Below are 15399 nucleotides of genomic sequence, written 5' to 3' on the forward strand. Positions count from 1 at the left end.
AATGGGCTGTGTCCCCGGTATATAGATGAGTGCCTAACTGTTAAACGTCCTCATGAGGGCTCAGTCACCACACGTTCGGACCACGGTCTCAATCTTCGTGTACCAAGGACGAACAAGGGTGCCGGGGACAGGGCCTTTTCAGTGGTTGCTCCTTACAAATGGAACTCAATCCCCCTTAATATCCGCAGTGCCCAAACTGTCACCGGGTTCAAATCCCTTCTGAAAACATACCTTTTCTCATGATGTTGCTTTTTGTTTGTTTTGTTTTTGGGTTTTTTCTGTGTTTCTGCGCTTTGTGTCCTCTGGCATTAGGCGCATTATAAATGCCGTGTTACTTACTACTATAATCATGCATAACTCGCAAACGCAAAATCGGATTGAAATTTTGTGAATAAGCTTTTTTTGTGGATATCTACTGAAAAATATCATAAAAAAAGGATGTTAGGATCACATGCTAAATTAAGTTACTAAGCTCGTCACAATATAGGCCCTATCATACTTATTGGGTTAGATGGTTTGTTAATATCTACACCACATTTCGCCATACTGCATTTTAGAAACGCTTGCTGTTAGAATAAGAAAAATTTTAATTGTAATTATTGTACATTCTAGGGAAGCGTGGTTACCTTTTAAAATAACCGAGTGAGAGGGTTTTCAAGAAAATATTTTTCCTGTCAAAACTGAAGCATCCTCTGTATAAAAGAAAATATGAATATTAACTGCACATCATATATAACGATTCGTGATACCCAATTGTGGCACATTTGATGTCGTTTTATGAGGCAGAGAATTTAATTTCAATTTTATATACGCCAAAATATTTTTTTAATTGAGCGAGAATGGCGATAGAAAAAACGTTGAAAATTCCATGTATAAATTGCATTAGACCCAACCAATGATGACTGTTTCGTTTTTATGGTAATCTAATCTTTTATTTCCTGAAATAAAATTAGGGGTCTAATGTGGATTAATTGTGTAATTGATGAAAACATCGACGTGTATAAAAGAAGCTACAAGAAAATTTTAGTATACGGCGAGTTCGTAGCGCACGTGTGAATCAAAATCGATTATACTATTGTGCGTGTATAGCCTCATTCCTATTTCTGTATATAAAACACGCAGTTATCAACAATTGAGCGCTATTAATACACATTAATGTTTTTAAACAAATAAAATTCCAAAATATGGTACGTTTTCTGTATTTGCTTGTCACGTGGTATGTTGAAGTAATGAAGTTGCGATTATATTTTTAAATTTTCATCATGACACCATCAAGCCTTGATAGCCGAGCGGTCTAGGCGCTGGTGTCGGACTGACGGGGTTTCGGACTGGGGTCTACACAGAGAGCTATACAAGGTTTGAGAAGTGTTCTTAGTCAATTTTGGGGTGCTGATTCAGAATCTATGATTTTTAGGAATAAATTCAGTACAAACAGAATTATTAGCTCTAAATCATAAGTGCTTTTGTAATCCATACACCCCTGTGGAAGACATGACCTTAATCTCCCACACAGGGAGTGTAGATGGAGTCACCAATTCAGGTAACCCCATTTGAAATTCACACTCCCTGCTGAGAAGTAATGCTCTTTAGCTGTAAGTTTAGAGGGCTTGTCACAGTTCCCTCAGGCCCGTAGTACGCAGGATTTTTTGGAGGTGCTGATTTTGAGAAAGTGCACTTTTTTTTTTCAGAGGGGGGGTGATATTGTGAAAAGTGGAATTTTCACCTTTTTGACCAAAAAGCGTAAAAACCCAGATTTTTTTTTGCTTGCTATGCTCACAAAAATGTGATATTTTGGTACTTTGTGTATACTTGTGCAAATTTGGGGTGAATGTGTGGTCGCACCCTCCCCACTCCCCATGTACAGGTCTGAGTTCCCAAGGTCAAAAGAGCTAAATTTTCACTTTCATGGCTGCTTTGTTATGATTCTTGTAATTCCTTGTTGATATTCCTTAAATCAATTAAAAAGTGACAGACAAACAACCCAACTTTTAATGTTAATTATGCATATTCAAAATAATACGGGCACTGCTAGTAAAATTTGATAATTTTAAACAACAAATGTATTAATAATTCTAAAAATGTAACACATGCTTTAGGTTTTACAACTTTGTGTATTTTTGTTTGAATCATACATGTATACTGACCACATGTTGGAATACTTGTGTGTGTTTAGAAAAATAAAGTGACTATAAATAAGAATACAATTTAACATGTATCTATGTGTTTGTTTTCATGGTGACTGGTGTAAGGGCTGATTAATATTAGACAAGTTAATTGTTGAGCTTTTTTAATGGCAAGGGGTGAAACAAGAAAAAAAAACAAATTTATAAGGAAAACAATTTTAAGCAAAATATGTCAATGTTTTTGAGCTGAAAACAATTCATAAATTGCCTCAAAATATTATCTTTGTGATGCTTTTTATCTTTCACATTTACCCCTTGCACAAAGAAGACTTTTTTTTTCTGTGGTGTAAAACAGGCATTGATTTTTGCCAAAAACTGAGGGTTTCAGTGAAGTTTTGTTTTGATGAGGGGAGGTGCAAGTTGTTTTGAAAATGTCCAAATTAGTGAATGCAATGCTGCTGAATTCCAATAAAACTCAATTTTTTAATAAGATTCATCCTCCACAGTGATATACCAACATGGATATGGGGTGGACCCTGAGTGATCCCATGTTCCAAATACCTGGACAAAATTGATAAATCTTCTCAATAGACCCATTTCATACTAAATTTCTATTCAATTCATTTACACCTCTAGGCGCCTGAACTTGTCAGGGGTGGTGCAATACATTGTACCCCGGGGCCGGGGTGGTGAATTATAGGGGGGACGCAAAATTGTTTTGGCATGTCAAAGGGGGAGCATTTTTGGCAGGTCGAACGGGCAGGTCAAGTAATTTTGGCAGGTCGAAAGTGTGGGGGGGGGGGGCAAGCAATTTTGGCACACATATTTTGGGCAACGTTTCTATATGACACCCTAAAGGTGTAGGAAAACGTTAGGAACGTGTTCAAATATGCAGAATTTCTTTTCAATCGCATTATATGATAAGACTTTTTAAGTCCAACTTGTAATTTTGTAAGAAATTTGGACAAAAGTTTTGGCCAAATCTAACACAAATTGTCTAACACAAATTGTCTTAGTTTTTACAACTTACAACCGCAAGCAATTTGAGAAACATTTTGGCTGCAGTGATGCAAAGTTGGTCTATTTTCCAAAAGAAATTAAGAAAATTTTGAAAACAAAATGACCCATCCATAGGCCTATATACCGAAATTCCCCATGCGGAAATACAGCAAAAATATTGCAGTTCCCCATGCGGAACTGCACATCCCGACCTGCATCGCCGCATGCGGAAATGCAAACTGGGATATGTAGTTCCTCATGCGGAAGTGCGTGACGGAATGTGTAGTTTCGCCTGCTGATGTGTGCAGTATAGTATTGCATGCGGTACTGCACATATAACGGTCGGTTGTAATACCTGGTTTGAGACCTTGACGTATTTTTGACGTATTTTTGAGACCATAACGTGTTTTTGAGACCATAACGTGTTTTTGAGACCATAATGTGTTTTTGAGACCATAATGTGTTTTTGAGACCATAACGTGTTTTTGAGACCATAATGTGTTTTTGAGACCATAACGTGTTTTTGAGACCATAACGTGTTTTTGAGACCTTTTTCTGTTTTTGAGACCTTTCTCTGTTTTTGAGACCTTTCTCTGTTTTTGAGACCTTTCTCTGTTTTTGAGACCTTTCTCTGTTTTTGAGACCTTTCTCTGTATTTGAGACCTTTCTCTGTTTTTGAGACCTTTCTGTTTTTGAGACCTTTCTCTGTATTTGAGACCTTTCTCTGTATTTGAGACCTTTCTCTGTTTTTGAGACCTTTCTCTGTGTTTGAGACCTTTCTCTGTTTTTGAGACCTTTCTCTGTTTGTGAGACCTTTCTCTGTTTTTTGATACCTTTCTCTGTATTTGAGACCTTTCTCTGTAATTGAGACCTTTCTCTGTATTTGAGACCTTTCTCTGTATTTGAGACCTCTCTGTTTTTGAGACCTTTCTCTGTTTTTGAGACCTTTCTCTGTATTTGAGACCTTTCCCTGTTTTTGAGACCTTATTATACTATTGAGACATTGTTGTGTGTTTGTTTCTGAGACTTTTCTCTGTTTTTGACACCGTATTGTGCTATTGAGACATTACTGTGTGTTTATTTCTGAGACCTTTGTGTGTTTTTGAGACCTTATTGTACTTTTGAGACCCTTGTGTAGTTTTGAGACCCTTTTGGCCCTCACGGCCGCCCATACCGCCTGCACACTTTCGCGTGCACATCCGCATTAATCGAAGTGCGATGTCGCAGATGCAAATTGTGCGGGAGTGGGGAGCACCGCTCCTAGGAAATGACAGTCAAAATTGAGGAAATGATGCCTTGAGAAGAAAAAGAAAGAGCAGAAAAAAGAGGGAGGGAGAAGAAAAAGAAAAGAGGAAGAGAGAAAAAGGGAAAAGAGGAAAGAAGAAGAAGAAGAGGAGGAGGAGGAGGAGTGATAAGACAACGTAGAGGGAAACAGATCTCAGCAAAATATAATAAGTTAATAGGTGAAGGCCGTGAAGCAGTGAAGCTAGTAAATGGAAGATAGGAAATCTTAAGCCGTTTGTGCAATAGTTTGAGGAATTCGCAAGATTGTTCAAGAAATATGAGTGTTAAAAGAGGAAGGTGTTGGTATTAGAATATGAAAATGGATAGCTATGCATTATTGAGGAAATTTACAATTCATCACCAGTGGAGGTATTCAATGTAACATAAAAGTCCATTCGGTGTATCAATGCTAATGCCAGTGAGGAGAGGTCGACCTAAAAAATTTGGAAGAAATTTAAAAAGAAGGATAATCTAGAAGGAAATGGACCCATTAACATTAAGAGATAATCATAAAAAGGCAGTAACCAACGATGGTAACAGAATTGGAGATTAGCGAGTAGCTGAGTGGCACCCACTGACCACCACGATTTGAGGAAATTAAAATCGGAAACAAATGAAGAAGGCCAAATCAATCAAAATATTTGAACTTGATATGCAAATTTGATGCAACTGTTGATGCAAAAATTGAAGAAGTTAAAACTAAGGGCATACTGCATGCAGGTGGGATATAGGTGCTTCACAAACAATTCAATATTTGTATATACCTTTCATATGATACTGTTAAAGAACACTCAGAAGAAGAAAGATGCTAAAAAATGGTGAAATTATTGACAAAGAAAGATGAGTTGCAGAACTGAGGAGGCATTGTTGAGCAGTATTTCCATAAGTTTTCAGAAATATCTCTCTGATTCACTCATTCTACACCATAAGCGTAGATCCCGGGGGGATGGAGGGGATAAATCCCCCCCCCCCCCCATATTTTGCCAGGTGGGGATGGTCCATACAATCATCCCCCAATATTGACGCCTGATAATGTGTTTCTGATCAAATTAACCTCATATTTGCCCATTTTAACCCCAAAAGTGCAAATTTCCGTGCGCTTCGCGCGCATTTATTCTACTTTTAAGCTTCAAAATAGCAAACTGTTCGCGCGCATTTGTACCATAAACTTATTCTGTCGCCAATAGGTGCTGGATCTACTATACTTCAAGAATTTTTTCCCAACTCCATCCGCCAATGTCAAAAAGAAATCTACGCCACTGATCTACACAAAGCTCACTTTAGATATGATTTTACTCACCACATGCAACTGGCTGAGAAAGATTTCTAAGATGATGGACTGAAGAATGGTGACAAAGTACAATACTATCAGTTTAATAAAGTAATATCAGATGTGCTTTCTGACATCAGATTTGGGAAGAAGTTTGAAAGTTTAAAGCAATGGACCAATACTCTGTATGCATGCAGAGTGCTCCCCCCTTACAGAAAAGAAAGAGAAAAGTGCTCCCTCTGACAAAACAGAAAGAAAACATTGCTCCCTCTAACATAAAAGAAAGATAAAAGTCCTCCCTCTGGCAAAAAATGGAAGAGAAAATTGGGGGAGGAAAAGAAAAGGGGAAACTAGCCTGGGTCCCACCAAAATTCACCCCAAGCTAGGGTAAAATACCAATTTTTTGCGCGCTACGCGCACACATTGTCCAAATAAAACCCTTTTTTTGGAAGATCGAAGACTTTACATGTAGCATATAAATTATATCTGAACAAAGTGCTATTTTACTATTCTCATCTTTTGAAGTGCAGAATAAAGCTATTTTATGTCTGGCATGATTGAGGAAATTGTGAACCTAAAAACCTTGCTCCTGAGGAAGAAATCACAATTTGCACCCCTGGTCCGAATGCAGATATGAATTTATTCAATTCAATATTAGGCCTACTATCGTTTTACTTTTCGTTTCATTTGTTGTAATTAAAAGAAAATATATCTTGGAAAGTCTTGTCCGAAAGGCCGCTTTAGTGTAGAGGCCTATAATATTAGTATTGAATGAAATTAATTTTTATTAAAATAAATTTTACACGCCTCTTAAAGGAGTATTTCGTGATCCTAGCATCCTCTATTTATGTCATTTTTCATTAGATATCCACGAAAAAACCTATTCCCAAAATTTCAGTTGATTCCGATTTTGCGTTCGCGAGTTATGTATCATGTGTATTACACTTCTACATAGACAATGCATTGTAATTTCGTTCTGGTGCACCAGAACGAAATTCAAATTTCACGATATCTCTGCTAAACGAAATAATCCGCAAGAAATATTTTGTACATAAACATTATGTAGCCAGAGGTTTCCAGTGATATAAAAATCTCAACTTTTTTTTGAGAAAAGTGGGGGGGGATGAGGCTGTGGATCACGAAATGCCCTTTTAATGATGACTATTATAATAATGATCAACTTGACATTGTGACCACATTCTATTATAGTTCAAACGGCTATCGATTACCAATTCACGCAGATCTCAAATGATGCACATCAATAGCACCGGTGAGATCAGAAAAGGGTCGATGTTTACGGTAATCAGTGGTAATCGTCAGCATGTCTCAATAGCCACCGGTCTTCATTATTATAAATATGATAAACAAACCATCTAAACCAATAAGTATGATATATTATGAAGAGTAATAGAAAACCCTAAAAACCTTTTTCTTTATCCTAAGTCTGGTTATTTTCTTTCTTGGCCCAAATTAGATGACTGACAAAAATTAAGCGATTTCACTCAATTATGCAATTTAGGTATCCAATATGGCCGCCGGAAGGGCGAAAATTAGACATTTTGGGACGTCATTTCTCCTCAACCCTACCACCTACAGAGTTAAAATTTGGCATATATAATGTTGAAATGTATTGACTGTTTTAGTTTTTGCATTTTCAATCACATATTTGCATTATTCTAAAATAATATTAAGTATGCGCATAGCTAATTTTGCATGCGGAAATGCCACAAACAAATTGCAGTTCCCCATGCGGAAATACACCAAAAATATTGCAGATCCCCATGCGAAAATACACCAAAAATATTGCAGATCCCCATGCGAAAATACACCAAAAATATTCCAGTTCCCCATGCGGAAATACACCAAAAATATTGCAGTTCACCATGCGGAAATACACCAAAAATATTGCAATTCCTCATGCGAAAATGCACCAAAAATATTGCAGTTCCCCATGCGGAACTGCACATCCCGACCTGCATCACCGCATGCGGAAATGCAAGTTGGGATATGTAGTTCCTCATGCGGACGTGCGTGACGTAATGTGTAGTTTCGCATTCGAAACTGCAAGCTGATGTGTGCAGTACTGCATGCGGTACTGCACATACAGGGTGTCCCAGAAAAAATTACCGAGCGAATAAAATTGAACGTAAGTCGAGAAATACACATTAGAAATAAAAAAATTTAAATGTAGCGCAAAGCTTATTTTGTTGTGCATCACATACGAACATTTTATTTGACTCGGTTGACTGGTTGTGAAGAAATGAACGATCACATAATGCGTGCATCAATTCAGTTCATTCCAAGTTTGATCATTAGGCGATTTGTTCATACTCGCTCACCGCTTTGTGTATCTCATTAAATTTAGTCCACATTATCTATTTTATAATCGGACGGTGTTATGTAATTCATGCTTTCACTGAAGATGAATAACAGTTTGTCCGAGAAATTTTCTGCAATTTATTGGAAGCTTCCCAACCTCAATTCTTTGTTGTGCAAGTATGTTATATTTTAACTTTCCAAAGAACATTTGAGTCAAGAATAACAATGATCAAGTGCTTACAGCTTTACGTGTGATTTTTGATACCATGCAACATTAAAGTTTTAAAAGATTTAAACTATGCATTACAATTTCTTGGAAATATTCCAAAAACATTAATGTGTGTGAGAAATTTTTAAAGCCAGCTGGAATTCTTTATGCATATTTGTATCAACATTAACGAAAAAATATATTTACAAGACAGTACCGAGCATCATCTTACATGCAAGCTTTCATTTTCAATATCGTGCAGGTTTTCAAATTTGAACAAAACCTAATTAAATGTTTTGCAAGAAAAAGATTGTTTGAAGAAAAGAACGAAAAGGATTTCACAGAACAAAATATTAAGCCCATTGACAGTTAACCACTAGTATCGTGTGCATTGTGTTGAACGATCTTTCTTTCAAACTTGGAATGAAGTCAATTGACGCATGCGTTATGTAATCGCTCATTTCTTCGCGATCAGTCAACCGATTCCAGTAAAATTGACGTATAAGATGCAGAATAAGATGGGCTACACGCTGATGTTTAGATTTGTGGATTCTGATGTTTATTTCTCGACTTACGTCCAAATTCATTCGCACGGTAATTTTTTATGGGACACCCTGTATAACGGTCGGTTGTAATACCTGGTTTGAGACCTTGACGTGTTTTTGAGACCATAACGTGTTTTTGAGACCATAACGTGTTTTTGAGACCATAACGTGTTTTTGAGACCATAACGTGTTTTTGAGACCATAACGTGTTTTTGAGACCATAACGTGTTTTTGAGACCATAGCGTGTTTTTGAGACCATAACGTGTTTTTGAGACCTTTCTCTGTGTTTGAGACCTTTCTCTGTGTTTGAGACCTTTATCTGTTTTTGAGACCTTTCTCTGTATTTGATACCTTTCTCTGTTTTTGAGACCTTTCTCTGTATTTGAGACCTTTCTCTGTATTTGAGACCTTTCTCTGTATTTGAGACCTTTCTCTGTTTTTGAGACCTTTCTCTGTATTTGAGACCTTTCTCTGTGTTTGAGACCTTTCTCTGTTTTTGAGACCTTTTCTGTTTTTTGACACCTTTCTCTGTATTTGAGACCTTTCTCTGTGTTTGAGACCTTTCTCTGTTTTTGAGACCTTTCTCTGTTTTTGAGATCTTTCTGTTTTTGAGACCTTTCTCTGTTTTTGAGACCTTTCTCTGTATTTGAGACCTTTCTCTGTGTTTGAGACCTTTCTCTGTGTTTGAGACCTTTCTCCGTTTTTGAGACCTTTCTCTGTATTTGAGACCTTTCTCTGTTTTTGAGACCTTTCTCTGTATTTGAGACCTTTCTCTGTGTTTGAGACCTTTCTCTGTTTTTGAGACCTTTCTCTGTATTTGAGACCTTTCTCTGTGTTTGAGACCTTTCTCTGTATTTGAGACCTTTCTCTGTATTTGAGACCTTTCTCTGTGTTTGAGACCTTTCTCTGTTTTTGAGACCTTTCTCTGTATTTGAGACCTTTCTCTGTGTTTGAGACCTTTCTCTGTATTTGAGACCTTTCTCTGTGTTTGAGACCTTTCTCTGTTTTTGAGACCTTTCTGTTTTTGAGACCTTTCTGTTTTGAGACCTTTCTCTGTTTTTGAGACCTTTCTCTGTATTTGAGACCTTTCTCTGTTTTTGAGACCTTTCTCTGTTTTTGAGACCGTGTTGTGCTATTGAGACATTACTGTGTGTTTGTTTCTGAGAGCTTTCTGTGTTTTTGAGACCTTATTATACTTTTGAGACCTTGTTGTGTGTTTATTTCCGAGACCTTTGTGTGTTTTTGAGACCTTATTGTACTTTTGAGACCCTTGTGTGGTTTTGAGACCCTTTTGGCCCTCATGGCCGCCTATAAACAGGTTCGTTATACACGTAATAGTGTCAATGATTCGGAGAAGTGGTTGCTCGGACTCCGGACAAAGTCCACTGAAAATTAATGTCTATCAAAAATATTGCATGTTTCACGTGTTGTTTCAATAAAAATATTTATCGTATTTTGTAGCACGATTTTGTGTTAAAGTGCAAAGGTCGGAATGATAATTTGAGAAACGTTCTTCTTTTAAGGGTTCCAAAATGAGCGTTTATTGCGTTTCGACAGTATTTTTGTGGGACATGAGAGCACCTCAGACCTATCGAATTGCATTCTGAATACGAAGCATGTCTTTCTGATATCAAATAATTTTCATTTTTGAAAATCACAATATAATACAAATTTTATGACAAATTATAAAAATTTGATATTTTTCAAATTTTTGATATATAACAGTCCTCGAAGTAAATTATATAAATCTAATGATATATTCTTAAAGTGTATGTAGCAGGGAGGAAAAGCCGACGGTCAATTGAAAATTTTGACCTTTCATGTTGAAGATATGGATTTTTTCCCAAAAGACCTAATTTTTTTTGGTGTTTTGGGAAAAAAATCCATATCTTCAATACGAAAGGTCAACATTTTCAATTGATCGTCGGCTTTTCATCCCACCTACATACACTTTAAGTATAAATCATCAGATTTATAAAGTTTACTTCAAGTACTGTTAAATATCAAAAATATCAATTTTAATGATTTGCCATAAAATGTGTATTACATTGCGAATTTCAAAAATCAAAATTATTTGATATCAGAATGACATTCTTCGTATTCAGAATGCAATTCGATACGTCTGATGTGCTCGCATGTCCCAAAATAAATACTGTCCAAACGTTCATACCCCAGCCCTTAACTACCAGTATACATGAATTAATATCACACCCCAAGACTAGGCATGCATATTATGTAAATCAACCTCTAAGTTCCAAGGCACAGATAAAAGAAAACATAATAAAATATATATGGTTAAAAACAATCCACTTTATTTCTGGTACGTCGCGCATTTTATTTTGTTCTCAAGCCATTTCGTCTTTTTTTTAATTTCAAAAACATGTCCAGAAAAAATGATATTTTCAAGCAAACAATTTTCTGTCTTGTTTTCCTACCTTTGTTTACAAACAATATGAAATCATTAAAGAGGCCTATCCTATAAAGCTAAGATCTATTTATCATTTGTCTAAAATTTTCAATTGTCATATTTAACCTACTTGCACTTATTTGATAAAAAATATTTGTGATTTGAGACATATGTACATAATACATCGAGGGCTGAGAGCCAGAAAGCCTTTATAACTCGCTGACCTGATCTCACCAAATGATCATTATGTCGCCAAACCATTGCAGATACAGTCCATTAAACATGACACAATTCAAGAGAAAATCAAAGAAATTCTGGAGATCGAGAAAACATTGATTTTTGAAGACCAAAGCAAGGAGCAATCCTTACAGGTTTGGTATGATTTTAAAAGGTATAAAATAAGAATTTCCAATCTAGAATATCTCAGAAAGGAACTTTGTCAACTTTATGCTCATTTATTGAGAGCTGGTCATCGTGAGTTAAGGCTTTCTGGTTCTCATCCCTCGATATTTCGACTTTAATTTAATCAAGTCTCCCTGGTGCTCGTCTTTAAGGATTATTGGCACAATCTTGGTCTTTTTCTCTTTTAGGATATACAGATGGTACGGTTAAGTTTGAAGAGGGCCACATGTGTGTTCATTATCACGATTGTGGGTCTGATTACACTGCTATCAATTCGTAAAAAGACATCGATAACAGAAGAACGGGACCAAAAGGTTGGTTTGATAGAAAGATTAGGAAAAAAATATTCTTTTTCTTGGGATGAATTATCTTAAAGAGAACAAAACCAAAATTTCCTGTCAATTCCTACCTCAGTTTTGTAAAGAACCCACACTATGAAAAAAGTTCTAAAATCTGTCTTATGGATATCCCCCAACGGTGTTGCAACGGACTTTTCTATAAAGGCCACGAATGGTTCTACAAAAGGTTACGAAACCCCTTAAAGAATCAAAAAGGGTTCTTTCCGTTTAAAGAACTTTTTTCTAAAAGTTCCACATAGAAGACATAAAAAAGGTTCTTTAAGGCTTTCAGAACCATGCATGTCTAGAAGGTCTCAGGTTCAAATCCTGGTGGTCTCGTGGTATCCAATCATTACTAAGTAATTCCCATTCAGAGTTTTGGAATTCGTACTTCCACAAATTCATAATTACTAAAATGTCACACATAATTATTTTATTAACAAAAACTTTTTATGCATTTTAAAACAGAATCACCAAGAGGCATTACAAACAAAAGTCACCAAGGAGATCGCAATTTTAGGAGACATCAACATTCTAAGCACGTGGATCGAACTGACTCCATTATTGAGATGCTTTCAAAATGGCGGCGACACCAGACTATGTTCTCATTACTGCTCCAAACAAGATACCAACATCACTTTATCTCTTGTTGATGAAGTTGTAGATTTTCATGGTAAAGATGTTGTGGTTTATGGACTAAGTCCCTTCTCTCTTACGCGTGAAATAATGCGAGACTTAGTCAATTATGAGCCGTCTCCTGGACAGTTGATGGTGTTTTACAGTATGGAGAGTCCGATTAGAGTACATAAATGGGTGACTGACATTGGTAAATTACGTTATCATGTCGACATGACTTACATGAGAGACTCAAACATCAGTATGCCTTATGCCTTTTATGAACCATATGGTAAACATTATGATGGACAGAAATTTGGAAATCATAAAAAACGGAGTTTAAACAAAACCGGATTGGTAGCGTGGATGGGAAGCAATTGTAATAAAGAAGTTTTCTGGCCGAGAATGGATTATATTAATCGTTTGACTAGTTATATCAAAGTGGATTTATACGGGAAATGTGGACCACTAAATTGCCTGCCAAGATTATCACAGCGATGCATTAACCTCATGTCAACGTACAAGTTCTATCTTGCCTTTGAAAACTCCGAATGTCGAGATTACATCACCGAGAAATTCTGGGTCATGAGCCTTATGAATGATGTTGTCCCAATTGTGTATGGTGCGCCTAAAAGTAACGTGGATCAATTCGCGCCACCTGATTCTTTTATTCATCTCAGCGATTTTAAAAGTCCTAAAGAACTCGCGGACTATTTGGAACTTTTAAATCAGAATGATGATCTTTATAATCAATTTTTCAAATGGAAAAACGTAGGTAGAGTGACTGTGAATTATCGCAGATACAGTCCATTAAACATGACACAATTCAAGAGAAAATCAAAGAAATTCTGGAGATCGAGAAAACATTGATTTTTGAAGACCAAAGCAAGGAGCAATCCTTACAGGTTTGGTATGATTTTAAAAGGTATAAAATAAGAATTTCCAATCTAGAATATCTCAGAAAGGAACTTTGTCAACTTTATGCTCATTTATTGAGAGCTGGTCATCGTGAGTTAAGGCTTTCTGGTTCTCATCCCTCGATATTTCGACTTTAATTTAATCAAATCTCCCTGGTGCTCGTCTTTAAGGATTATTGGCACAATCTTGGTCTTTTTCTCTTTTAGGATATACAGATGGTACGGTTAAGTTTGAAGAGGGCCACATGTGTGTTCATTATCACGATTGTGGGTCTGATTACACTGCTATCAATTCGTAAAAAGACATCGATAACAGAAGAACGGGACCAAAAGGTTGGTTTGATAGAAAGATTAGGAAAAAAATATTCTTTTTCTTGGGATGAATTATCTTAAAGAGAACAAAACCAAAATTTCCTGTCAATTCCTACCTCAGTTTTGTAAAGAACCCACACTATGAAAAAAGTTCTAAAATCTGTCTTATGGATATCCCCCCAACGGTGTTGCAACGGACTTTTCTATAAAGGCCACGAATGGTTCTACAAAAGGTTACGAAACCCCTTAAAGAATCAAAAAGGGTTCTTTCCGTTTAAAGAACTTTTTTTCTAAAAAGTTCCACATAGAAGACATAAAAAAGGTTCTTTAAGGCTTTCAGAACCATGCATGTCTAGAAGGTCTCAGGTTCAAATCCTGGTGGTCTCGTGGTATCCAATCATTACTAAGTAATTCCCATTCAGAGTTTTGGAATTCGTACTTCCACAAATTCATAATTACTAAAATGTCACACATAATTATTTTATTAACAAAAACTTTTTATGCATTTTAAAACAGAATCACCAAGAGGCATTACAAACAAAAGTCACCAAGGAGATCGCAATTTTAGGAGACATCAACATTCTAAGCACGTGGATCGAACTGACTCCATTATTGAGATGCTTTCAAAATGGCGGCGACACCAGACTATGTTCTCATTACTGCTCCAAACAAGATACCAACATCACTTTATCTCTTGTTGATGAAGTTGTAGATTTTCATGGTAAAGATGTTGTGGTTTATGGACTAAGTCCCTTCTCTCTTACGCGTGAAATAATGCGAGACTTAGTCAATTATGAGCCGTCTCCTGGACAGTTGATGGTGTTTTACAGTATGGAGAGTCCGATTAGAGTACATAAATGGGTGACTGACATTGGTAAATTACGTTATCATGTCGACATGACTTACATGAGAGACTCAAACATCAGTATGCCTTATGCCTTTTATGAACCATATGGTAAACATTATGATGGACAGAAATTTGGAAATCATAAAAAACGGAGTTTAAACAAAACCGGATTGGTAGCGTGGATGGGAAGCAATTGTAATAAAGAAGTTTTCTGGCCGAGAATGGATTATATTAATCGTTTGACTAGTTATATCAAAGTGGATTTATACGGGAAATGTGGACCACTAAATTGCCTGCCAAGATTATCACAGCGATGCATTAACCTCATGTCAACGTACAAGTTCTATCTTGCCTTTGAAAACTCCGAATGTCGAGATTACATCACCGAGAAATTCTGGGTCATGAGCCTTATGAATGATGTTGTCCCAATTGTGTATGGTGCGCCTAAAAGTAACGTGGATCAATTCGCGCCACCTGATTCTTTTATTCATCTCAGCGATTTTAAAAGTCCTAAAGAACTCGCGGACTATTTGGAACTTTTAAATCAGAATGATGATCTTTATAATCAATTTTTCAAATGGAAAAACGTAGGTAGAGTGACTGTGAATTATCGAGAATTACAGCCATCTCGCTTCTGTGATTTGCTGAAATATTTAAAGCCGGAAGAACACTCCAAAGAGTTAAAGACTGTGTCGGAGTCTAAATGGTTCAATTCTTGTAGAGAACCCATCATGCAACAATTTGACCACAAAATGCTGATGAAAAGTTTTAAGAAATGGACTCCGTGGATTGAATGACTTTTATCTGAAATC

At 36.4% G+C, this 15399-nt stretch overlaps 1 protein-coding gene across 1 annotated transcript; it reads left to right on the forward strand.

Moving 5' to 3' along the window:
* The first annotated feature begins 12337 nt into the window (after positions 1-12337).
* LOC140161765 (alpha-(1,3)-fucosyltransferase C-like) lies at positions 12338-15384 on the forward strand. The gene is made up of 3 exons (XM_072185063.1): positions 12338-13297; positions 13636-13761; positions 14257-15384. Exons 1-3 carry the CDS (start codon positions 12623-12625, stop codon positions 15382-15384), a joined length of 1929 nt encoding a protein of 642 aa, XP_072041164.1. The 5' UTR covers positions 12338-12622.
* The last annotated feature ends 15 nt before the right edge of the window (positions 15385-15399 follow it).

Source organism: Amphiura filiformis, chromosome 10 (assembly GCF_039555335.1).
Source record: "Amphiura filiformis chromosome 10, Afil_fr2py, whole genome shotgun sequence".
NCBI lineage: Eukaryota > Metazoa > Echinodermata > Ophiuroidea > Amphilepidida > Amphiuridae > Amphiura > Amphiura filiformis.

Coding starts and splice junctions, on each gene's coding strand:
- LOC140161765 (XM_072185063.1), top strand. CDS start 12,623: ATGCGAGACTTAGTCAATTATGAGCCGTCTCCTGGACAGTTGATGGTG. Junction 13,298..13,635: donor AAAACGTAGGTAGAGTGACT/GTGAATTATCGC, acceptor TTTCTCTTTTAG/GATATACAGATGGTACGGTT. Junction 13,762..14,256: donor CAGAAGAACGGGACCAAAAG/GTTGGTTTGATA, acceptor ATTTTAAAACAG/AATCACCAAGAGGCATTACA.